Raw genomic sequence first — 26,550 nt, forward strand, 5'->3', positions numbered from 1 at the left:
TGGTACTGTGAAGGCTCGATGCCCCAGTGTAGGGGAATGCCAGGGTGGGGAGTCAGGAGAGAATGGGAGGGTGGCCGATGGAGCACCCTAATAGAAGCAGGGGAGGAAGGATGGAATAGGGGGTTTACAGAGGGGAAACCGGGAAAGGGGATAACATTTGAAATGTAAAGAAAATATCCAGTTTAAAAAAAAAAAGATGCTTAGTAGAATGTCGAGTAAATATGAAGCCACAGACTCGACAGTTAAGGAAGTCATTGAAGAGCTCAATGTTTTGAGCTGACTACTGTGGGAGAGGAAGGAATGGAAGGTGAATTGATTTATCAGTGATTTATTGCATAGGAAATACCAAGGTCTGGGAATAAAATATTTGGCTTCTTCCCTGCTGTGGCTAATATGAAGAGGGATGCATTACCAAGGTAATCACAATTCCTGTGTAATGATGCTGTGCTCGTTGTGGATGAGGTTAGTCTAAGAACAAAAGGTTGTGCTGAGACAAGGTGGAGGAACAGAGGAAGTAAAGGTATGGATGGGGTTAAACTGAAGCCAAGGTACCGTAGAGCACAAAGCAAGCAGATGAGAAAATAGGAGGTCAGAAGAATCTGGAAAGGCGGGGAAGGGGGCGGGGGAAAACACAGAGCCACAGATCAACTACAATTCCCAGGAAGCACTGTGCGCCCATGAACGGAAGTGAGGTGAGGCGCGAGCCGCAACCTTTGAGGGAAAGAGGAAGTGCTCGGGCGTCGCAGGGCCGGAGGCACGGGGATAGGTAGGTAAGGGCGCGGCGCGGGAGCCTGGCGGGCCTGGGCTGCGGGAGCTACGGCGGGCGGGAGCCCGGGGCCCGTGTCGTCACAAGGCGGCAGCCGCCGGCCCGGCGGGCAGCGGGGCAGGCAGAAGGTGGCGGGCAGTCTTGCCTCCCGGTAATCTGTCTTCTCCTGGCGTCTCTTCTGCAGAAGGAGCACCATGTCCGCGGAAGTCCCCGAGGCAGCGTCGGCGGAGGAGCAAAAAGTGAGTGTGCGGGGAGGGCCCGGGGACCTGCGGGACCAGGTATGGCGGGACCCTTGGCTGGCGGGCCCGCGGGAGCGAGGCAGGCCTGGAGCCCTCCGCCGACGTCTCCTCCCGCAGCGGGGGAGGGCCCCGGCGAGTTGAAACTTAACGATTCTCTCCCGTTCCACGGTGTAGCACCTGAGTATACCAGAGAGCTAGGACTCGGGCCCATGTTAGGAACCCAAGTTTTATAGTGGGCTTTTATTTGCTCAGGACGTGGTTTTCCCTCCGGAAGCGCTCGGACCACTTGTAAGCTTACAGGTAACTCTTAAGGCGGTGTCTCCGTTCAGGCGGCGTTGCAGGGCTAGATTAGGGCTGTGAGTTGTGTGACCTCGTGATCTTTTCCTAAACCCTTTGGGCTTCAGTCTTCTCTTCGGTAACGTCCAATAGTGCCCAGTTCCCACGAGGGCTATGAGGCCCAAACGAAAACCCAGCACAACTTCTGCTCCATCCTCCCCCACAAAAAAAAGTTAGCTGGTGGGGTCTGCATGTGGCACTTGACTAAAATTTGAGAATTGGAGCTTTAGATATTTCTCGAAACATGGGGATGTTCTTGTCAGCTCATTTGTATTTCTCTGATGAAGGGAAATGTGCTGGCACTCCATCTATGAATGGAGTATGTTGAGGCCTGTATGTTTATCTGGGCTAGTGCCTGCTCATTCCATCGTAATTATTATGATGCCTTGACTTCCTGGGTACATGGGAGTCAGTTAGCCAACAAAGGAGAAAAGTCCTCTGTCTCTTTTCTTGAATTGTTTATGGAGAGTTCCCAACAATTTTTCTTAAAAAGAAAATTGTGCCTTTAATCTCAGTACTCGGGCAGAAGCAAGAGGATTGCTGTGAGTTCCAGGTCAGCTGGAGCTACATAATGAAACACTGTCTCAAAATGTATTAATCGATTGATCGACAGTTAATAACTGCTTTACTGTTTATGGGATTTGGTCTAATGTTTAAACATAATCCTTACACTTAATGTTGCAGGTGTAGATTAGTGTTTATTGCTTATTCCATGTGCTCTAATCATGTCAACTTATCCTCTGTTATTCCATTGTCATAGTTCTGATAGTAATTGTAAATTAACTAATGAAAAAAAAGAAAAACAAGGATAATATAAACAGTAGACAGTTATAATGTTATATCTCTGCAAAAAGAAAGGTCCCTCCCACCCTCCCTCCTTCCCTCCCTACCTCCCTTCCCTCCCTCCCTCCCTCCCTCCCTCCCTCCCTCCCTCCCTCCCTCCCTCCCCCTTCCCTAATAGGGCCTCTGGGACAGCTTAGCTAAGGGTTTACCACTGACCTCTATTCCTGGGGTCCCCCTCTATTTTCATGAGAACAGCATGAGAAGAAGAGAATATGTGTTCTCATATTCTCAGCAAACACTTTGACTATCTGCTCAAACCCTCTTTTGTCTTTTTGAGACTGAGGCTGGTGTAGCTCAGGCTACCTAGAGAGGATGGCACCGAAACTATTGATCCATTGCCACGCTGGCCCTCACCTTCCTGTTTTCAGCTTCGAAATGATTTCACTAAGTTGCCCAGGCTGGCCTTGTACTCACTTTGTAGTCAAGCCAGGCCTTGAATTTGGGATCCTCTAGCTCAGACACCAGGTGGCTCAGGTTACAAGCCTGAGCCTCTGCTTTGCCTGTGCCTGTGCCCTGAGGCCCAGCTGAGCAATGGATTTTTTTTTTTTGAAGCCCCCTACCCCCCCCCCCCAAAAGCATATAGTTTAAGGATTACAGTCTTCTTGGTGTGTTTATAATTGCTTTGGATTTATGTCTATTTTGTCTTAAATACACTGAAATGAAGGCTCGCTTTTAACTTGCTACATAGTAGTATGGTAAATAATTTTCTTTTTAAATAATTTGTGTGTTGGGGGTATTTATGTAGAGATCAGAAAATAGCCTGGGGGTCTGTTTTCTCCTACCATGAGAGTTCCTGGATTGAAGTTGGATTGTAAGAATTGGTGGCTAGGGTCCTCACCCACTGAGTCATCTTGCTGGCTCCTGCTTAATTATTTTTTAGGAAGAGGCTCACTCCGTAGTCCTGGCTGGCCTTCAACTTGAAGTGCTCTGACCTTAAGTCCCCCAAATTCAGAGATTACAATCTTAGCGGCCATTACACCCAGCTATAATAATTTTGTGTAATAGTTGTTAATATGTTGCTAAAAGTTTAAAGTATTGATTTCTAGAGTGTAAATACTTTTAATTAAAATAGCCTAATACAGGACTGGAGAGATGGCCCAGTGGTTAAAAGTACTCCCTGCTCTTCCAGAGGACCCAGGTTCATTTCCCAGCACCCACGTGGCAGCAGCTCAGAACTGTAACTCCAGGATCCAACACCCTCACAGACGTGATACAGGCACAAACAGCAGTGGACATAAAATAAAACTAAGCTGTGTGCCTTTTTTGTTTGACTACTGTCATTAATCCCAGTTAGAGGGTGTGGGAAATGTAATGCCCCTTTTCGAGTGGAAGCTTGGCTGTTCATTGTAAGTGCCTGTGGCATGGACACTCCTTAAACATGAGGAAAATGTGCAAAGTCACTTCTGTGTTCTCGTGAGCCAGATCACCTGTTTCTTCTGTTTGGAACAGCAGCTGTATGACCTAAAAAGTTGATTATTGTCTCTGTACCCAGTTGACCTTTCATTTAAAGCCTAAGTATTCAGCTAGAAATAATTTGAAGGCTTCATAGTGGGTTAGTTTGTTTCCTCTAAAAGTTTAAGATACTTGGACCCTGTGTGACATAAGACAAGGTTGATATTTCTCCCCTTTCTGAATGGTAAACACATTAAGAGAAGAAATTCACAGACCAATGGAAATAAAATTAAAAAGCAAAATTTTAAAAAGAGAAGGAAATCAGATAGGTCCTATTTTTAATTAGGATAATAATTAAATATACGTGAGCATAGAAGCACACAAATAACTCTTTAGTTTGTACTAGTCTTAAACAGAAACCCAAGCAAAGTCAGTCTATAAACTACTCATTGTAGCTGGTATTGTACTGAAACTAAATATTTAATATATTGAGAAATGGTAGCAGCTGTAACTATCCTATAGGACATGAGGTAACTAAGTTCTCTTTTAATGTAAGCTATGAGGTCATTTAACTATTTAGAATGAAGGTGACATTTAAAATTAGCTCTGGCTAGCTGAGTAGTTTACCTAACAATCTCAGCAGTCAGGAGGCAGAAGCTATGTGAGTTCAGGACTAACCTGAGCTACTTAATCCAGCATAACACCTGAGCCCAAAAATCCTAACTCTGACCCATTTTTAAAATATGAACAAGGGGTTGGGGATTTAGCTCAGTGGTAGAGCGCTTGCCTAGGAAGCACAAGGCTCTGGGTTCGGTCCCCAGCTCCGAAAAAAAAGAACCAAAAAAAAAAAAATATATGAACAAAACTAAATGCATGATGTACATATGTGTGCTGTGGCTTAGGGGTGTTTGTTTTTTGTTTAGATGACAGTAGCATGTTTTCTAGAGGTTATTTTAATTAAACTAAGTGAAGTGTCTTAGGAAAGACTAGCTGAAGTAGAGCTCTCAACTGGAATAATTGTATTAAAAGAACACTGGGCCAGGCTGGAGCAATGGCTCAGTTAAAGAACACTGGCTGCTCTTCCAGAGCATCTGGTTTGATTCCCAGGACCCACATGATGGCTTAGAGCCATCTGTAACTGCACTTCAGAGGATCCAGTGTCCTCTTCTGACCTCTGTGGGCACATGAGTAATACACAGACATACATACAAACAAAACACTAATACTTAAAATATTTTTTTTAAAGTTATGGGCAGGGTATGGTGGCACACACCTTGAATCTCAGTGTTCTGGAGGCAGAGGCAGGTGGATCTGAGTTTGAGGTCACTCTGGCCTATGATGTGAGTTATGAAGGAGCCAGGGCTATATAGAGAGACCCTGTCTCAAAAATATATATACATTCTTGGTTGTGAGCAAAGCCTTTAATGGCTGAACAACCACATGGTGGCTCACAACCAACTATAATTGGGTCTGATGCCCTCTTTGGGTATATCTGAAGACAGCTACAGTGTATTCATATAAATAAAATAAATAAAATCTTAATTTATACGTACACACACGTGTGTGTAATAGATGTAATATACTTTTAAAAATTAAAAAAAAAGATAAACCTGGTACTTTTGTGACTTGTGGGAGAGGAAAGGAACTGTGAAATGGAATGTTTCCATATAAAACCTCTACTCCATTCTGGATGCAAGTTCTCTCAAGGGCTGCCTAGAAGTGGATGGTTCTCGGTGACCGTGGACAGTCCTGTCTAAGAGTAAGTTTGTCTGCCCTAATTGTCCATCACAGGATGAAGTCCAAGCTCACCAGCTTGGTGTTCAACCCCCTTTCATCATCTTCTCTTGCTCTGTCTCCCATAAGTCATCCTCTTGCCCACATTGTTCTAATCTCTTCTTGATGCCTCCTTCATCCTCAGACAAATGCTTGTCCAAGTCTGTTTGTGTCTAAGTTCTACATGCGTTTTTCTGTAATCAGAATTAGGCTTGGTTACATGTGTCAGGAAAATAAAATTAGTAGTAGTTTAAACAAAATAAAAGTTAGTCATTTTTCTCTCAGTGAAAAAAGCACAAAAGAAAGCTAGCCCAGGAGTGGGAGAATGGGGTTTTCCAGTATTTATGTCCTTTGTTGCTGCTCCGCCATTCTTAGCACTTCAGTTCTTAATGTATTATGGCTGCCCCATGTTCAGACATTGTAAGCTCATTAAACCATGAGAAGGGACATGGGGAGAAACTAGTATTCTCTCCCTCAAAGGAGGCTTTTTAAGTCTTTCCTGACACTTAATCTCTTAGTGGTTGTTTGTTGTTTGTTTTAATGTGTACGGGTGTTTTGCTTGCACATGTATCTGTGCATGCGTGTGCTGGTGTTACCCTGGAAGGTCAGAAGAGTGCATCAGATTTCCTGTTACAGACAGTTGTGAGCCACCATGTGAGTGCTGGGAGTTGAATCCAGGATCAGCCATTGCTCTTAACCCCCGAGCCATCTCTCCAGTCCCATTCTGGTGTTTTATGGCAAAAATTGCCCAATCCATTTTCCTGAACATTCCTAATTATATGCATCACATGACTTTCTATAAAACAATATTTAACAGTAGGTATAAATTGGGTTTTTTAACCCAGAGTTTTAAAAATTGTAGTTTATCTTAGTATTTTCTAGAGCTATTTTGTTATACTTTTCTGGTAGGCTAAATAATGTTCTCTTTTTCTATTCAGACAAATTTCTCCTCCTTGATTTGCTTAGCAGGGTCTCTTATCCCAGACTGGCCTTGAACTCTGTGTGTATTCCAGGATGAGTTTAGACTTCTTATCCCACTATGCCTACCTCCTAAGAACTGGGCTTTCTTCAGTCATATCCCATCTTGTGCTAGGGTTGAATGAAACCCAGAGCCTAGTGCATGTTGGGTAGGTGCTTTGCCACTGAGTTACGTCTCCAGCCCTACCAGCTTGTTAGATTTGCTCCTGTTTTTGTGTAAGATTTGTCCTTTATAATTTTCTAAACCTGTTATTTCTACTGCACCAAATATCCTCAGGCTGATGATAAATCTACCTTTGTAGAAAATTTTCGTTGGTTTTATGGAAATAGTTGAAGGACATCATGTTAATTCTGGAGACTTTTTACTGTCATTGGATGTCAACCACTGAATTTACAGGATAAAAGTGATTTTCTAAAATTGGTGAGTTGTTGAGCCTTCCTAACAATATTTTAAAAGGTCTGTTGGCCTTTGTTAAATCTACTTATTCATCAGTGTTCTAATGAACATTGTGCCCAGCCGACGGAGAACTCACATGAGTGCTCAGAGCTCACTACTCAGGCCAGGGAACTTAGCCACAGGCTGAAAAATGACTACATTTTTGATAAAATTATTTTTAGCTTACTAGAAAGGATATAAAATAATCATTTAGCTTTTCTCCCCAGGACTAGAGATTGAACCTAGGGCCTATACTGCATATGTGAAGCATGCAGTGTTCCACTGCCACGTCCCAGGTCTAATCGCTTTTCAAAGGTCTTGCTCTTGTTGGTGCTGATCTACTGAACCCAGGACTTTAGATTTTGCTTTGCTACTAAACTCCAGCCCTTAAATGTTTCTATGTGCCTATACCTAATTTCATAACAAAGGGTTTCTAATGTATTCTAATCATAAAACTCACAAATTACTCTTAATTCCTGTTTGCATTTGATAAAAATTAGGTTCTGTTTTATAGTCTGTAGACTGTAGGAAGACAGTTGATACCTTTTCCACCGTTATCCACTTAGTTACATAAATACACTTCATTTCATCATGCATGCTAAAATATGGAAACCTGTTATGAGTTTTTAAATAATAAAATTTTAAAATCAGATTTGAATTTTTAAAACTATTTTTTCTTCCTGAGTTTAACATTCCTTTTTAAGCTTTTTAACTTTTATTATATTTTATTAGTGAATGAGAGTGATTTTAACATATATTTACACCGATATACCATAGCGAAAACGTGCAGAATAGAGAAAAACTTGTGGAAGTTTGTTCTCTTCTTCCTCCCATCCAGGATTCAGGGACAAACTCAGGTCATTAGGCTTGGTAAAAGGTGGCCCCTTACTTTTGGGGGGTTAGTTTGGTTAGTTTGGTTGGTTGCTGTTCATTTGTTTTCTTCTTTGAGACAATTTCTCTGTAACTCTGACTGTCCTGGAACTCCATCTGTATGGACTGACCTTGAACTCAGGGATCCACCGGCCTCCCTCCCGAGTGGTGGGATTAAAGGCTTTACCAAGTCTGCCAGCTTCTTTTACTGTTGTTTTTTTATATATCAAATCCTGGCCTTGAACTCCTGATTGTCTGGACTCTACTTCATATATACTGGGGTTAAAGGTATACGCCCAGCCTCCCCCCCCCCCCCCCCCCCCCCGGAGCTGGGGATCGAACCCAGGGCCTTGCGCCTGCTAGGCAAGCGCTCTACCGCTGAGCTAAATCCCCAACCCCCAGCTTTTTTTTTTAATTGGATATTTTATTTATTTACATTTCAAATGTCCCCTTCCTGCAAACCTCCTATCCCATCCTTCATCCCCTTTGCTTCTATGAGGGTGCTCCCTTACCCACCTCTCCATCCCCTCCCCCCCATTCCCACCTCACTGCTCTAATATCCCCTGATGCTGGGGTATCAAGCCTCCACAGTACCAAGTGCCTACCCTCCCATTGATGCCAGATAAATGGCATCCTCTGCTACATATGTAGCTGGAGCCATGGTTCCTTTGGTTGATGGTTTAGTCCCTGGAAGCTCTGTGTAGTTAGGTTAGTTGATACTGCTCTTCCTGTGCAGTTGCAAACTCCTTCAGCTCCTTCAGTCCTTCCCCTAAGTCTTCCACTGGGGTCCCGGTGTGCCCAGCTTTTAACATGATCTCATTTTGTAGGCCTGTCTGGCCTGGAAGGTGCTCAGATGCCTAAGCTGGCCTCAAACTTGCCTGGACTTCTCGGCTCTTCCCTTTGTTGCTCTACAACTTTGTCTTCACTAATTTCTCCATTTTATTTCCTTTAACTATTTTCTTTGCTTATTGTCCTTCCCCACTCCTTGCTGTGGATTAAACTCAGGTCTTCTTACTTCCTAAGCTACTGGTCTACCACTAATTTAAGTCTAGATACATACGCAACATACATAGTCTTTGTGAGAGTTCCTTTGTTTTAAGGTATCACTGCCCAGGCTGTGACTCACCTACTCACAAACACACCCAACTCACTCACTCTCTCTCTCTCTCTCTCTCTCTCTCTCTCTCTCTCTCTCTTTCTTTCTTTCTCTCTCTCTCTCTAAAATATTTTATCAGGGGCTTGTGAGATAGATGGCTTGGAGTGTTAAGGTTCTTGCCTCCAAGCCTAACAACATGAGTTTGATTTCCAGATCCCACATGATGGAATGAGGGAACAAAACTCCTACAGGTTCTCCTCTGACTTCCACACTGATTGTTGTGACACACGTATACTCCTACAACAACATACATAAAGAAATGTAAAAACATTACTTTGATCTTTTTTATAAACTCAAGTACTTGTAAGATAAAATAAATCTAAATAAATGCTTTCTGCTTTCGTTAGGGTCTCAGTAAGTGTAATCAGACTGACCCTCTCAAGTCATCTCAAGCTCCAAGACCAGATCTAGATGTAACTGTAACCACACCCAACTAATGATGTCTACGTGGTACATAAATGTGCTGGTTTCAAGCCTCTTTCCTTTCTTGCCTAACAGGTTGATAGCTGCTTACATAGCCAGAGTTTCTAGGATCTGCCTAAATTTAGACAAATTATCCTATGTATCAGCAGAGTTCACAGTAACCAGGAGAACCAACTTCTCTTCCCCTGACACTGCCCATAGTTGAATTAGCAAAAATCATCATCTAAACCTTGCTGACATGCCAATCATCTCCAAGGTGGAGGAGATTGGAAGGCCCAGGCTTTCACTCCTTAGGTTAGCCCAGGATCTATGTAAAACAGCCCTGTTCCTGGGTGGGTTTTTAATGCTGGTTAGATTTTTTCTTTAAGGACAAAACAATAGTGATTTTCTTTAACCCTATTGTGTTAGGACCTGTCTGCAAGGATCAGGCACCTGTGTGCAGGTTATATATACAGGGCACAGACTTGTACCTTATCATTATTGGGGACCAGTAAATAGCATTTGCCATCCCTTACCCATCATGGGCATTACACAGAGCGCAGGGCCTCTGTATTTCTTTTTATTTTGTTTATTTTTTGAGACAAGGTTTCTTTGTGTAGCCCTAACTATTCTGGAACTCTTCTTCTGTAGACCAGGCTGACCTCCACCTCAGAGATACACTTGCTTCTGCTGGGATTAAAGGAGTGTACCACTTCCACCTACCTGGCTGGCTTCTGTATTTCTAATAATACTTTTGTCTAGGATCTGTGTTACTCAATATTGATACACTAGCTCTTATTTGGTTAGGACTTACCTAGTATGTTATCTCCTCTGTGTTACTTTCTGCCTGTGTCACTTATTTTTAAATTTTACTCAGAATGGCTAGTTTTGTTTTTTAAATCCAGCTATATCTGCTTATTTGTTTATTTTGGCCTTTTGAGCAGGTTGTTCTGGAAATTGCTCCATTAACTAGGCTTGTGAACTTGCAGCAATCCTTTTGGCTCTGTCTCCTAGATTACAGGCATAACTATCTCTCCTGGCTTACAGACACAGATGTAAATGGACAGGCCATCTTGTGATCATTGACACTTTAGGATTTTCTTTTTTCTTTCTTTTTTTTAAATTGCATCATGTTTGTATTTTGTTCCTTTGTTAGAGTGTGTGTGTGTTTGTGTGTTGTATCTAGTCCCATCACTGTTTGATTAATGTCTGTTGATTTTCTTTCTCCATTGTTAAACTACGAATTTGGAAGTTTTATGCTTTATTTTTGTTAGTCCCCTTTAAAACTCATTATGTGCTGGTCAGTGCAGCCACATTTCCTTTAAAGCACTCAGAAGGCAGAGGAAGACTCATCTCTGTTGAGCTCAAGGTCAGCCTAGTCTGGATAGAGTTTGAGGACAGCCAGGGCTACACAGAAAGACCCTGTCTGAAGAAAAAGGGGGAGGGGGAAAATAGAGGGGGAGAAAACTTCATTATGCATCTTTATCAAACTGTTAATTGAATATGATCACTTTTCTCATGGCTCTGACTCAGAAGCTGAAAAAAGTAACTTAAAGCAAAGGTTTCTTTGCTCTGAGGCTGAAGACACAGTACACAGTAGCTCAGAATGTATGGCAGCATGAACCAGTGTACTTACAGCCAGGAAGCAGAGATGGATTTTGGTGTTCATCCTAATAGTTAGTGTAAGTGCATATGTATGTGTGTTGAAGGCCAGAGGAGGGCATCTCATACAGCTCCTGGAACTGGAGTCACAAGCTTTTGTGCTGCACCTACCTTATTATATGGGTGTTAGGATCCAAACTCCAATCTTCACAACTGTACAGCTTCTCTTAAATCACTGAGCCATCTTTAGTCTTTTTTTTTTAAATACAGTCTAGGACCCTGGCTCTGAAATGATACTGAGCACATCTAGGGTAGATCTTGCCTCCTACTTAGTCCATCCACAAACTTACAGATGTGTCTAGAGATTCTGTTACTGTTTTACAATCAGTATAAGCCATTGTGACTTCTAATTATAGACATTTGCATTTTAAAAATACTATTCTGTTATTTTTTTCTTTTTTTTTCTTTTTTTTTTTTTTTTTTTTTTTGTCTGATTTTGTTTGTGCAGCACTTGGAATTGAACCTGGGGCCCTGTCCATTCTTGGCAGTGCTATACACTAACCCACACCCCAGCTCTTTTGTTGCCTGCCCTCCCTCCCTCTCAGATGATAAAATTGTGAGCCCAGGACCTCTATTCTCTGACACTGTCTACATATCCCTGGCCCTATATCTTTTTACCCCCCTTGCAAAAGACATCCAGGGTATAATGTTTAATGTCTGAGTATAAAACTTATTTTTTGTTTGTGTTTGCCTTATATTTTCTTCTCTTTATCTTAAGCCTCCCCCCCCCTTCAGTTTATTTTCATTCTTAGCTACAATAAATATTCAGGAATATCTTTGATGTATAAGAACCTATAACCTTAGCAATTGTGTGCTTCTGTCTAACATGTTTTAACATAACTACAGGTACAAATTATTTCACTTGATTTTTGTTAAGCATCATATGAGGAAGAAAAGAACAAAAGCTACATGCTTCAAACAAAGGAAAAGGTCTGAGGTGCTAGGTTACAAATTTTTGAAAAGGTTGGAAGAACAGACAGGAGGAAAAAAAGAAACGTTTTTAGAGGCAGGGATTGAAGAATGTCTCTGACTGTAGGAATGAGTCCTGTTTTAGAGGCAGGGGTTGAAGAATGTCTCTGACTGTAGGAATGAGTCCTGTTTGGAACCTGCCATCTTCTATCCAGCTGCAGGAATGGCAGAATGGCAGCACCACAGTGCCACCTCCCCATGGGTGTGTCTCCATAAGCAGATCTACAGCTGTCTTAGAATGTTAGTGACTGCTCAGCAGTTTGAACTTACTTTGTGTAAGGTCTTGCATCTACACTAGATTAGGAACGATTTTCTGTAGTTTGTGAGAAGTATTGTGAAAGTCTTGATAGTACTTAACTACATGTTAAAGGGTAGTTTAGGCCAGTCTTTTCCTATCTTTCTTTCTCTTGTTGAATACAGAACAAAGTTTGAATTCATCTAAAGTTGTACTAGCAAGACTTATTAATAGTGTTGTTTATTGGCAAGAAAGTTCAGGAATTGGAGTCCCTTTCTTTTTCTTCTGTTCTTCTCTTCCTGTCTTACCTCTTTCTTTTACTATCCTCTCCTTGATTTGAGATGTGATCTCATTAGTCTCAAACTCTCGAGCTCTTAGGTTCAAGTAGGTATCATAAGAAGTGTATGGGTGTTTTGTTTTTTGTTTTGTTTTGTTTGTTTTCATGAGAAAGTACCTCTCTGTGTACATGTGGCTCCTGGAACTCACTATATAGATCAGCCTGCCCTCATTTTTTTCTTGTGTGAGCACGAATGGGGTACATGTGTGTTACAGTATACATGTAAAGGTCAGGAGACTTAGTTCTCTCCATCTGCCATCACAGTCCGAGATGAAACTGAGGTTGTCAAATTTATGTAGCAAGCTCCTTTACCTGCCGCATAATCTTTCTGGACCAATAAAATATGATTCTCGCCATAAGGTTTGAAAGTTCTGGGACTAAAGGCCAACAGTTGACTTTGGTTCCTTTTCAATAAGCATTATCTAAAATGGGCAAACTGAACAGGGAAATCCAAGAATAGGGTTTTAATCCAGTTTTGCTTTGAAATTGCAGCTCTGAGAATGCTGATGGATTGCGGATTTGTGTAGTGAGGGCTGAGCCTGCCACTAGATGTCGCTAAGGTTCTAGCACACCTTATTGCAGTAGACTGCACTCACACATACTTGCATTGGTTCTCCAGGATTACATAAGTACAATATCTTTATATCCTACTTAGTTAGGTTCTAATCTTCTTAAGGCAGGAAATCAGTTTTGAAAAACTCCTTAAAGAACTTCTGCAGCATTCAGGAGACAGAGGCAGATGGATTTCTGTGAGTTCAAGGCCAGGTTGGTCTTCATATTGAGTTCCAGGTCAGTCAAAGCTACATAGTGAAACCCTGTCTCAAAGACAAACAACAGAACCAAAAATCTCCTTGAAGAGTGGTATTGCAGTTATTTTTCGTGTAGACTTGAGCATATGACTATGATTTAGTACCAGCTGAGGTAGTGGGCTTGGGAAGGCTTAGCTTTTAACTGTGACAACGATGAGCAGCCTGTTGACATGCTCACACACTGAACAATATCCAGGATTTATACTGTACACTCAAACTTCTCGACATACCATTCTTGATAGAGTCTTACCTGTGCTGAATACACAGGTAAATTTTGTGTGGAGTCGCTCAGTGAGAGATTGGAAGATGAAGCTGCAGCTTAGAAAGGGGAAATAAGATATCTGAATCAGAAAAGGGCAGGAATATGGAAAGGGAAGGCTATCTGCCATTGGCACCATTTCCCACAAAATCCTCTAAGACATAAAGTAGGGTATAAGGGAATTGTTGAGGGTCAAGTGTTGATAATACATAAAGTGAATAGAATATATGTAAATATAACCTTGGGGAAAGTCTACAAAGAGACATGAGGTCAAAAAGTTTCTAGACAAATTATTTACTTGCTTTATAAGAACAGTTGGTTTGACATTTATAGATTTAACATTTCTGCTATCTTACTTCATAAATAACCTTAGAGACTCAAAATGTGCCAAAGTGTGATTTTGCTAGTTCAAAGAAATGAGTTCAATAGCTAAAAGTATCCTTGCTAGCTGTCCAACCTCCCATCCCAGGAGACCTATGGATTACTGGTTTATTCTTGTCATGATATGATAAATCCTTTCCTGTAAAATAGCATTTTGAAGACTATATACTCATTCAAGATAGGAGTTGGAGAAAATATTCTTAAGATAGTAAGAAGACCAGGGGTATAACAAGTAATAGAACATTTAACTAGCATACATGAGTTCCCAAGTTTAATCCTAAGTACTGGGATGGTGGGGGTGGGCATGGGGGTGCATGTAACAACAATCTTTTCAGAAAACAGGCTTCAAAACCTAAAGGTATGTATTCTTTTTTGACATGAACAGAATTTCAGCTTTTTGTTGGTAGGAAATAGGAACTTCTCAGTCGAGGCCAGCCTTGAAGTTGCTATAGTCTTCCTGCCTTGGATTCCTGGTGCTGTAAATACAGGGATGAGTTCTTACACACACAGCCAGATGTGAGGAATGATGAGAAAAATATCATTGTAGATATCAAAGTCTTCTGAAGTGATTTACTTAGGGAAAATATGCTAGTATTTGGGCTGTTGTTAATGTCTAGTAAAGAGTCTAAGGAGTTTAAAATCATATGTGATTTTTAAATAAGAAAATCAAAAAGATCTTTTAGATTTTTGATAGTATTAGGAAAATTGTCTAAATATAGACAAAGAGCTGAAGAGTCCCATAGAAGGTGACTAATTATGAATGTATTATACATGACTGGAAAGTAACTGCAAGCAAGACTGGAGAGCTGAGCTATCTTGGTATTTTTATCCTCTGTGTGGGGTGTTATACATGCATCACAGCTATAATAGAGCTATCACATGGGATGTTCGAGAAGAAAGATAGAGGCGTTTGAAAGGTTCCTGGGCTTGATTTCTTAGTCAGAGGCTGTTTTACTTGGTGTTCAACAAGGAAAGCCAGAGTCTAGATATTAAAAGGTGAATTATTTTCAAAAATTCAGTTGTAACAAATAATTTACTTGAAATTATTTCAGGAAATGGAAGATAAAGTAACTAGTCCAGAGAAAGCTGAAGAAGCAAAGTTAAAAGCAAGGTATCCTCATTTGGGACAAAAGCCTGGTGGTTCTGACTTTTTAAGGAAAAGATTGCAGAAAGGGGTAAGTTGCCGAGTGTCGTCTTCACGCTCTCCCTGGGGGCTCAGTGTCCGGACAAACTGTGAGGGAATGTCTGTCTTTATTCCTGTATTTCCAGGGACGTGTATCTCTGTCAGTACTTTACATGGTTCATGTATGAAATGAATATGTATGAAAAGAGGCAATTGTTTTAAATTAAATTATAAAGTATTTCAAGTATGTACCATAGTACGGATGATAATATCAAAGAATTCTTGCTTTGTCATCTTTATAAAAACATAAATGTAGATATAACTCAAACCTACCCACACATTTTCTGTGTGATCCCTTCCCCTCTTCTGTTCAAAAAGAACTACTGTCCAGAAACAGGTATTTACCCTGCCACCCTTAGTAAAACTTGCCTGTTTGAAAGCAAGTCTCATGAGACATTCAGAGGCTTATGATCCTTTGTATTTGGATGAAATGATCACTTGTAAAATTATTAATTTGCTTTAATCCAATTTACATGTGATTTTAGTAGTCCAGAGTACTGAAAGCATTTTTCCTAGAGTCTTGTCATCTCCCTTTATGAGGTAGAAGTCATTATTTCTTAGCATGAAAATAGTAGTGGTACTTATTTTTTTTTTAATTTTCTCTCCTGCTTGAAAAATAGAAAATTAGAGTTAAAGCATATTTGAATTCTTTCTCAATATTGGGATCAGAGAATGATGGAGTATATGTGAAAGGTAATTGCTTACTATATAAGATTCTAGATTGTTTCTTTTTAAGTAAATACCTTAAGTGTATTGGTATCTGCTATTTTTATAAAAAAAACAAGTCAGTGGGTGTGCACTGTAGTTACATATGGACTCCAAAACTGATTTTTTTTTAAAGGTATCAACAAATAATGTGGACATTAAAAAATGAAAGACTTAGGGTTGGGGATTTAGCTTGTGCCTAGCAAGCACAAGGCCCTGGGTTCGGTCCCCAGCTCTGAAAAAAAAGAAAAGAAAAGAAAAAAAAATGAAAGACTTAGTCTTTCAAATAATAATATAAAGAATATTAAATATAGAAAATGCAGAATTTCTCTACTCTAAAGCAGATTCTTGTAGGAAAGTTATTCCAAAACTTAAGGACCTTAAAAACATTAGCATAACTCTAAATAAGGAAATTTAACAGGAACTATAACTGTTAGGACAGAAAGTGTTTACATCCATAGTAGAAGTCAGTAAAATTTTAATTTCATCATACTAAATTCAAATATTTAGAATAATTCCTATTGGTAAGCATGAAATTCAGTGTAACTAATGCATTTTTTTTATTTGTGTAAAAATTAAGATCATTACTCTTAATTTTGAAAGGGTCATGGAAGAGTTTATTTAAGAGTCATAGAAGTAATTTCTTATAAATTAATGTAAGCTATAATTCAGTATGAGAGGAGGAGAAAAGCTTCAAATCTGAAACTTTTTTTCCTCTTAAAGCTTTTACTATAATTAGAAGCCACATCAATGTTCAGCATCAGAGAAATAGTTATGAGTCCACAAGTAGAATATGTGGTTCTTTAAAAACACGTTTGTAAGGATCATGTAAGCAAGAAACATCTAAGTGGGGACTCAGTTCATTGGGAATCTAGGTTTAGTGTAGAATGTGCGTGCATATGCTGTCTGTCTCCTTACACAACCAAACCTTCAGGCATATTTTCAGCTATGACATCATCGTGTATGATCCTCAGCATCAGATTCCTGGTTGCACTTGACTGATTATTAGTATTTAGGAGATGGTTTCTTCACAGCAGAATTAATGAATCTTAAAGTTAGTGTCATACATGAAAGTAGCTGGAAATGAAGCAAGTGACACTTGACTGAAATAATTATATAAAATTTGCAGTGTTGATGTTTGAATGATTCTATAATCTCCCAAACTATCAGTGAATACGCTTTTATTCTAGAATTTTTTTAAAGTCTGAATCATATAAGGTTCTAGATTTCAATTTTCCTTTGTCATAATGGTTAGGAAACTAAGAAACAGTTTCTGGATTGTTTGAGAGGGTTGAATTCTATTTGGTTGCTATATTAGGTCATTTTCTGTATCATACCCATTGTTATTATAAACTTAATGTTATATTCTCACTGGGCTTTTAATAATAAGACATATGCATGATGAGTTCATCGCCCATCAGAGTCAAAAAGGATTTGAACAGTCTAGCCTGTGAATTTCTGTATTTGTGGTTGGTAAAGTACCAAACTGAGGACCCAGTTCTGATAAATATGACTTTAGAGTTTGTCATGTTAGGTGACCACATATATAAAATCAATGCTTCTCCGTTTTTTGTTTGTTTTTTATTTAGACTAAAATTTTTCCTAATCATGTTCCCCTCTCCCCCCACACCCATCCCCTTTCTTCCCACCTTCTGGTTACTTTCTTCTCCCTCCCAAGTGGGATTGGGGCGTCCTCACTTGGGCCCTTCAGCTTGTTGAACTTTTTGAGTTCTGTGGACTGCATTTTGGATATTCTGTACTTGTTTTTGGTTTTTTGTGGCTAATATCCACTTATTGGTGAGAACATACTGTGCGTGTCCTTTTGGGTCTGAGTGAGGCACTCAGCATGATATTTTCTAGTTCCATCCATTTGCCTGCAAAATTCAAGATGTCCTCATTCTTAATAGCTGAGTTGTATTCCATTGTGTAAATGAACCATATTTTCTGTATCCATTCTTCTGTCATGGGACATCTGGGTTGTTTCCAGATTCTGGCTATCACAGATAAGGAGTGGAATACATGCTCCTGTGGCATGGTGGGGCATCCTTTAGGTATATTCCCAAGAGTAGTATTACTGGATGTGGAGAAAGAGGAACACTCCTCCATTGCTGGTGGGATTGCAAACTGGTACAACCACTCTGGAAATAAATCTGGAAGTTCCTCAGATAATTGGAAATAGATCTACCTAAAGACCCAGCTGCTCAGTTTTAATGAGAAGTTGGGTGGTGGCGCTTATGTAATGCCAGCACTTAGGATGAAAACACAGGAGGATCAGGAATTCAGTCACCCCCTGCTACATAGCAAGTTAGAGTTTGGGCTTTATAAGACATTATCTCAAATAAATGAATAAATAAATAATATGTGAAGAGAGGCTTTTGTAAGATTGCCTTCTATATAATCTAAAGAATGTTTTATTAGGTTTTTAGGCGTTTGTTTGCTTGAGAAAGGATCTCATTTATAGCTCACACTGGCCTGGAGCTTACTGTGTAGCTCACGCTGGCCTTAAACTTGCACTGATATTCCTGCTGCACAAAGACTCCAAATGTGAGGATTATAGGGAGTCACTAGTATACATGGCTACTTTCAGGGTTTTGGGTTTTTTGTTTTGGTTTTGATTTTTGGTTTTTTTTGTAAACTCATGAAGTTTAGAAATTGTTAGACAGCTAATACCACTGCTAGACTGTGTCCATTGGACCCTAACCTGAGAAATATCAGTCTCCTTCACCCTCACCCCCTGTCAGTGTCTGCTGTGCTGAGTTCTGTTTAAACTCCAGCCACAGTAAAATTTAAATTATTTTTCTCTTCAGCAAATCTCAGTATGCAATTAAATGAGATTCTTTTATTATTAACTTTTTCTTAGTATAAAATAGCTTCTAGTTAGAAACTGAGTTTATTAAATTGAAGGAAATCATACAGTACTTAGGTCTGCAAGATGACAAGAGGGGAAAGGCTCTTGCTTCTAAGCCTGACAACCTTAGTTTAATCTCCAGGACTTGAGGTGGAACAAGCGAACCAACTTCTTAAAGTTGCCCTCCAACCTCCACACATGCTCTCTTTTTTTTAATTTACGCTATTAAGTTTCTTACTTTCTACATACATTAAGTAACACAAGTAAGAAATTTGTCAGGGTGCTTTGTTGCACAGATGCCAACCAGTAAAAAGAAGTAATGCTCCATTTTAAGGCAGGGAGAGCCTTGTGTAGTTGAGGCAAGCCTGAATGTCGGTCCTCCTGCTGCCACTTCCTGAATGCTGGGATTCCAGGAGTGCCACACATACCCAGATATAAGCAGCCTCTTGATTCTGGGGGCATTGAAATTCCCATTTTAAAGGATCAATCAGAAATGATACTGCAGCAACCTCAGAGTACCTGGCCCACATTTCATTGTTACTACTCCATATGAAGTTTGTACAATGCTGCCTGAAAGAAGTTTCTGATCATATACCCACTGGGTATAGGCCAGATCTGGCTTATCAAAGAATAATCGGGGGGAGGCAGCCAGTGCAGCAGACCTACACTAAGCTGAGTCCCAGCTTCATTTTACACATTAGGGGTCTCCAAAGTCTGAGAATTTTTTTCTGTTCATTATTTTATCTGTGCTATCATTTCATAGTGACTACAGCATCTGGTTTTAAAAGTTATTATGACAGTTGACTTACTTGATCAAGACTCTTGCTAGCTCTTGATACATTCGTTTAGTATAGTAGACATCCAATAAAAATCAGCTAAATATGATGGCCATATGGTGGATTCAAGCAAATTTATCTGGTTTTGCTTGTAGACTATCCTGAGGTTGCTCTTAAACTGTCATCACAGGTTATTGTTTTTCTTTATTTAATGTGCATTACAGTTCTGCCTGCATGTATGCCTATACGAGGGTGTTGAATCCCCTGGAGCAGGAGTTACAGATAGTTGTGAGCTGCCATGTGGGTGTTGGAAATTGAACCCAGGTCCTCTGGAAGAGCAGCCTGTGCTTTGAATCACAGCCATCTCTCCAGCACCACAGTTTTATTGTAGTGTTAAAGGGTTGTGGTTTCATCTTTAAACCAAAGTAGTGTAATGGTAACAAAGAACTTTTATACTCTAACTTGATTTTGTTTTTGTTTTCAGCAAAAGTATTTTGATTCTGGGGATTACAACATGGCAAAAGCAAAGATGAAGAACAAGCAGCTTCCTGCTGCAGCCCCGGATAAGACAGAGGTCACTGGTGACCACATTCCCACTCCACAGGACCTCCCTCAGCGGAAACCATCCCTGGTTGCTAGCAAGCTGGCTGGCTGATTAAAAGAGCTGAACTGCATGAGTCTTCTAATGTCCTTTATTTCTCCTTACTACGTTACTTACCCACTTCTGTTTCCTTTCACTCACTCTCATTTGAGACTGACAGCTTTGCAGGTAGTGGTAGTGTGTGCTACTCTTGTAAGGGAGCATCCATGTGTAGAGGTTTTGGTTAGTTTCACAGTGCACTGATGCAGAGGACATGGAACAGCAACATAAGTAAATGACGTGACAATAATTGTACATTACCTAGCTGGTGTAGGGCTGGCTCCAGCAAGTAGCAAGCAAGTTTTACCGCTTTAATGCTCTGGCTTTCTTTATTCTCTCCTACTTGCAGCTTTGTATGTCACCTTATTTAATAGAACCTCTGTTGTGTTGATTTCTTCTGCATCTTCCTTTTGAATTTTGTAAGACAGAAGTTTAAGACCACAAGTTGGAAGACAAGACACATAATCCAAACACAAGTAAATGGGCTGCAAAAGATTTGATGGCTTGGACTTGACGGCCTTAAACCTGCTGTTCCAGCTTTAACAAGAGCATCTTATCTGGGCGATATTTGCCCGCTCTGGTGTGACTTGTGTGACTCCAGTGCTTACCAGCTGTCACTGAAGCTAGTGTTCTTCCTCGGTTCTGCAGTGTGTGGGGACAGCTTTCTCTGTTGAAGATGTGAATGGGCGTGCATGTGCACTGACTATTGCATTCACTTTTGTGCCATTTTTGTAAATACAATAGTTTTGCACAACCTTTTACAAATGTCTGTATTAATTTCACCATATTAGAAAGTAGATAATGTGCCAACCAGAAGCACAAGAATTCCTACACAAATTTGCCTGCCATTACTGCTTTTTTATAAGAATAGTTTACAATCTTGAGCTTATTAGAATACCAAACTGAAATATACTCAGCCTGCTACAGAGTTAAGTTTTTTCATTTGTTACTAATATTCATGACTTTCAGTGGCCTTGTACAAATATGATATGTTGCTTAGGCATATCTTTTGTTCTATGCAGAACATTTCATTTTGACTTTTACAAAAAAATTACAATTCATATAATTTATATAGACTTTCTTAGTGTAGAAACTTTTTACTTCCACATTCAGCTTTGGGCATACTAAAGTAAAACTTTCGTTCTCTGTCTTCTGTTCTCTTCTCAGCCCCCGTCTGCTCTTTGCTTCTGTGACTCGTATTGGGTTATCTCATTTATATAAAAGCCTATGTGTCTATCTTTACTTTTAAAACTTGCTTAAATAAAAGAATTTTTGTGAGGGTTTTTTGTTATACTGAGAATCAAACCACTGTCTCACATGTGCTTAGTAAGCACTGTACCACAGAACTATTCTTATTTCTAAAGGAACTTTATGATGAAGCAAGGAGTTGAAAAGAGTTTTCTAGAATAAGCTGAATTCTGTTAAATAATTTTAAATAATTAGGATGAACTAGGAGAATAGGGCTAATAATTACAGTGATTTGTGTGATAGGTAAAACATGCATATTAAAATATTTAGGTATCTTCTATAATGTCATTTTAAACATTAGCAGACTTTATTCAGACACACTTATTATTCGAGCTCTTCCCCCAGGATGTCAGGCTGTAGCATATTGAACTGTAGCAGCCTGAGCTGATGAGTTCTTCCTCTTCACCTTGGGCTAGGGTGAGGCCTACTCCCCTATGGAATCCAGGCATCATTTGTATTATGACTACATTTGTGCACCTGCTTTCCTATGGCTCCGTACTAGTGATTAGTCCTGCTCCACTCAACCTGAGGCAGAAAAGCAGCATACTTTACACTCCACATTGGTAATTTTACAGCTCAGTTCTATATAAATGTATTTGTAATGAGCAAATGAGTTATTCCATAATATGTGCAATTCCTCATAAGATTGCTAGTCTTTTCCCCCGTGGAGATTTGTAAGCCCAGCCCCATTGAGTTCAGATAGATGACTCTGAGGTAAGAGTGACCGTGCTCTTCCTCAACAGCAGACTTACAGTCTGACATGAGTAACACCTGCTTGCATTTTGATTTGTAAAAGGACACTGATGTTTAACCTACCTCAAGACTTGAGGATCTGTGAAGTACTAAGTGCCCCAAATATTACTATCTTTTCAAAAATAGATTTCCTCACTAAACCAACCTGCCTTCTATAAAGTAGCAGTGCTTAAAATCTCAGGATTTTCCACTAGGAAAGACCTGTTAAGGATTTGTATGTATCGCTGCATGGCTTCCATTGGTGCTTGAGAGAGGTTTTACATTTTTCTGGTTTTTGTTCTACTTCAAAGCTCAATTGTAGATACTTTTGCAGGCTCTTTGGTCATTTAGTAGATTTTGATGAAATGGGCTTAATTTCCGTGTCAAAGCTGTGCCTGAGGAATGGCTAATTTTAATGTTAGAGTAACTTGAGGTTGAGGAAAATACTAAAGGCCAACTGGCTAAAGCCTAAATCTGTTTTGTTCAGTAGCTCATAAACATCTGAAGGCTATGTCTGACTAACACTTGCACCTCATGTCTAGTTGGAATAGCATTTGGATGGTTTGGAGGGAACATGTTTGCAGTTCTACAGGTTGTTAGAGAATCTTGTACTGCTGGTCTGAAGGTATGTCTAAAAAGTTCAAGGCAGTCATGACAAGGCCTCTACTTGTTATTACTTCCACAGTTAGAATTAGTTGCTCTTTTTACTTGATGTAACCAAAGTATACCTCTGAATATGTTTCGCTATTCATTACTAAGTCAGACTTGTATTCTTGATCTGGATATCACAAAGTCTTATCAAAGCTGAAATATCAACCCAAACTGTAAACTTAGTGATTGCCGGTCAGAAGCAGGTAGTCTGTGAGAAGAACTGTTCTGAGCGGTTACCAAGGCCTTGTCTGTGATCGCCTCATCACATCCTCCAACCTTCAGACTACATAATTGTAACCCAATTTCCTCACTATGTCCACCCCTGAAGCCCACTGTAAGCACTTCACTTACATTTTCTAAAGCACCATCTTAATCTCACTTGGCATGTCCTGCCAATCTTAACCCAAGATGCTTTCTCCAACTTATTACTGCTACGGTTAAGAAATTGGGATTAAAAGTACCTGTGGTGTTTGATATATAGATGACAGTTAGACGCTTACTAGTTCTAGCCTTCAAAGGAGGTAGACCTTGGGTTTCATCCTATAAATTTCTGGTGGTGGTGATAACTCATAAATGTATGTTTGTATGGTATTTATCAACTAAATAGCAGTAGAAATAGAGATCCAATTCCTTTAGTACCGTGCCCTCAAATCTGTCAATGCATCTCCACCATTTGATATGCAATAGGACACTGCCTGTTTGCAGAGGGCCAACATAAATGCCTTTTCTTGTTAAAGATGTCTGTAGAGTTGGCAGTTAATGCTGAAGTTTGTCAAATAGCTCATCCAAACTTATACTTGTAAAATACACCCAAAATAAATGGATCTACCTAATTTTTATTGATTTTAATATGCAGTTTTGTCTTATTTGTTAATATTTTCAGTATGTTTTCTGAAGTTAAGCCACTACTCTGAAGAAATAATTTGTAATCTGATTTTGTTTTACTTTAAATGTGTGGAACCCTGCTGTTGTTTCATCTTGAATATAAAATGTTCCAGTACAGTAAGTAATATTGAATACAGAAAGATGAATAAAACAAAGTTTCAGGGAGTCTAATACACCTTGGTTGTTGGAGTGCTTGCCTAACATGCACAAAACCTCAAGTTCTAGTACTTTATGAGTGTGGGTGTACATGTCTAAAACGATCAGGAGGCAGAAAGGAGTATCAGAAGTTGAAGGTCATCCTTGGACATAAAGATCCACAGCTTTATAAGGCCATCTCAGCAAAGGTCTAGGACGTCTGTAGAAATGAGTTCTTCAATGTAGAACAATGATTAGTAGAACAGAAATGAATTTTCAGATGGTTTTAGAAATCAGTTGCTGTGAAAGTGGGTGGCAAGTGTATTTTGAGTGAAGGAAACTTTATTCTCACAAAGGCAAAGGACTTGGATGGCAAGCCTGTGTGCGGATGGTTGACAACAGCAGGTAAGCAGCTACTTTTGTCTTAAATTTGACCCTTTACACTCATACTTGCTCAATACCAGCATGATTCCATCAGCTCAGGCTTTCAAGATCCTTGAAGTTATCCTCATTTTCCCCCTTAGGGGGAAGTGGTGACCAATACCCACAAAATAACCTTATTTATTGTATCATACCCCAAACCTCTAATGCCTTTTTATTGTTTGAAGCAGGCTGTCTAGCCCAGGCCAGTTTCAGGATTACTGTAGACCAGGTTGCCTTCAGACACAGAGCAACCCTCCTGCTCAGCCTTCTGACTGTTGAAATTCTAGGCATGAGCCAGAATGCTTGACATCACTGCCCTAGCTACCAACTCTATTCTCCTCCTTGCCATCCTACCCTGACCCCCTTCCACATCCATTACCACAGAAGCCTCGGTGGTTTTCTTCAGCAGGGATCGTGACGTTGCCCAGGCTTTTCTTCAGCCTTGGGCTCAAGTAATACACTTCAAAATCCTGAGTAGTTGAATGACTCCATACCCGGCAACACTGGTTTTTAAAATGTGAGCCTCATATAACCTCTAGAGTTTGGGTGTGAAGTATTACAGAATGCAATGTTCAGTGGAGGAGCTTCTGATCATGAGCCCTTATCTAGTAGATCAGTCCCTGATAGATTGTTGGGAAGAGATGGAAATGAAGGTTAATTATGGAAGTAGCGGGTTGCTAAGGACATGTCTTGGGGGAGATTCTCTCTGGTTTGGGGTCTCTTCCTGTCTGCCTTGAAGTGGGTCACTGCACAACAACTGTTGCAGGGGATTTGTTCACACTGTGAATCTCCAGGATTGTGTACTGGAAAATCCAGTCTCTAGTGTGGCTCAGCCCGAGCGCGCACTGTTAGTCCGAAAGTGTTGCTGGCTATTTGATCACACTGTGAGACTGTTACTGGGGAAATGTGTTTCCTGTTGTGTGGCTCAGCCCTAGCATCCATCTTTAATCTGAGAGCTTTCTGTTTATTGTAAACAGGACTGAATAAAGTCAATCACAGATCAAGAGGTGGGCCAAGCAACCACGTGACAGGGAGTGAACATAGAGAAAAAACAGTGAGAGGAAGTCAGGAAATTGGATAGAGAGATGCGCAGGAAGTAGAAAGGAGGGACTTCAGTTGGAAGGGTTCTTCTGTGACACGGGTTGAGCAAAGTCAACTTGGTGCTTTCTCTGCCTGAGTTAGTAGGCTTTCACCCTGGCTCCTGAGTCTTTATTTGGTAAAACCAAATTATTGGGATTTTGTTTTTAACATTTTGGCTTCTCAGTTTGTCCACAGCTAGAGTGATTTCTCTGTGTTGTCTTGACACAAGTTGGAGCATCAAAATATCAAAAGGTTGTTTCTTCTGCCATCACCACCACCACTTTCTCCTCCTCCTCTTCTTCCTCCCCCCCAACTCCTCCAACTGGATCTCAGGTACTCAAATATAGCTTCAAATTTCAGATCCTTTCTTCTCGGTTTTATAAGTGCTGAGACTGCCAGCTGTGGTGGTGCACACCTGTAATCCCAGCCCTCAAGAGGCAGAGGCAAAGGATAGATGGCCCTCAAGTTTGAGGTAAACCAGGCTACATAACAAGACCTTTCCTCAAAATTAATTAATTTTAAAAATCTAGGGCCAGCAAGATAGCAAGTAAAGGGGTTTGTTCTGCAAGTTTGCCAGCTGGAGTTTCATCTCCAGAACCATATAAAAATAGATGGATAGAACTGACTCCATAAAATTGCCCTCCAACCTCTGTATGTGGACCACAGCACCCACACCCCAACATCAATGGTAATAAATTATACAAACAAAATAACCACTAAAACTGCAGTTGTGCACATCTATGCCTGACATATTATCACTGCCTTTGATTCTTTTACAAACTTCTTTGCTATACTTAGTGATGGAACTTCACCCTTTCTTGAGTTATCAATCTCATTTACTGTGGACAGTATTTCTTGATCCTCTAATGTGTATAGCAAGGTTAACATTTTTGAGACTGTCTCATGTATCCCAAAACCTATCTCGAACTTGCTATGTAGCAACCTCGGGCATAGAAAGGCAAAAGTTTTCTATCACTTGTCTTTTGTTGTTGCTGTTGTTGATGTTGTTGTTGTTGTTGTTGTTGTTGTTGAAAGAGTCTCTGAGCCTGGAGTTTATCAACTGGCTAGACTGGGTGGCCAATGAGCTCCCAGAATCTGCGTATCTTTGTCAATCCTTCCCCTCCCCAGCACAAGGACAGCAAACACCTGGCTTTTTATATGTGTGCTCTGGATCCAAACTTAAGTTTTCATGCTATGTAGCAAGTACTTTACTATTCAGCCCTCTTCCTAATCTAACTCTAAACAGAAGTCTGATCCTTCCTGCCTTCTCCTCCCAAGTACTGGGATTAAATGCTTGTTTTACTATCCCTGATTGTGTGGTGCTAAGGATCATACTCAAGACTTTGTGCATGCTATGAAAACACTTACCTGCTGAGCTATATCTTCAGCCCTGTTTGCTTA

At 40.2% G+C, this 26,550-nt stretch overlaps 1 protein-coding gene across 9 annotated transcripts; it reads left to right on the top strand.

Moving 5' to 3' along the window:
• The first annotated feature begins 628 nt into the window (after positions 1-628).
• Positions 629-23,475, top strand: Arpp19 (cAMP-regulated phosphoprotein 19). 9 transcript variants are annotated; one of them, XM_063266060.1, is made up of 6 exons: positions 629-766; positions 951-1,005; positions 1,258-1,305; positions 14,896-15,018; positions 15,647-15,719; positions 19,840-20,029. In XM_063266060.1, exons 1-6 carry the CDS (start codon positions 678-680, stop codon positions 19,851-19,853), a joined length of 402 nt encoding a protein of 133 aa, XP_063122130.1. In that variant the 5' UTR covers positions 629-677; the 3' UTR covers positions 19,854-20,029. The 9 variants fall into 9 exon arrangements, with proteins under 9 accessions (XP_063122130.1, XP_063122132.1, XP_038937974.2 ...); XM_063266062.1 differs by lacking the exon at positions 1,258-1,305 and having other exon boundaries at positions 647-766; positions 19,840-23,475; XM_039082046.2 differs by lacking the exon at positions 15,647-15,719 and having other exon boundaries at positions 700-766; positions 19,840-23,475.
• The last annotated feature ends 3,075 nt before the right edge of the window (positions 23,476-26,550 follow it).

This window comes from Rattus norvegicus, chromosome 8 (assembly GCF_036323735.1).
Source record: "Rattus norvegicus strain BN/NHsdMcwi chromosome 8, GRCr8, whole genome shotgun sequence".
NCBI lineage: Eukaryota > Metazoa > Chordata > Mammalia > Rodentia > Muridae > Rattus > Rattus norvegicus.

Excerpts from the sequence above, each read along its gene's own strand:
- Arpp19 (XM_063266060.1), top strand. The coding sequence starts at position 678 with ATGAACGGAAGTGAGGTGAGGCGCGAGCCGCAACCTTTGAGGGAAAGA. Across the intron at positions 1,306-14,895 it reads GACCACTTGTAAGCTTACAG|GAAATGGAAGATAAAGTAAC; the intron begins GTAACTCTTAAG and ends AAATTATTTCAG. Across the intron at positions 15,019-15,646 it reads GGAAAAGATTGCAGAAAGGG|AAAATTAGAGTTAAAGCATA; the intron begins GTAAGTTGCCGA and ends CTTGAAAAATAG.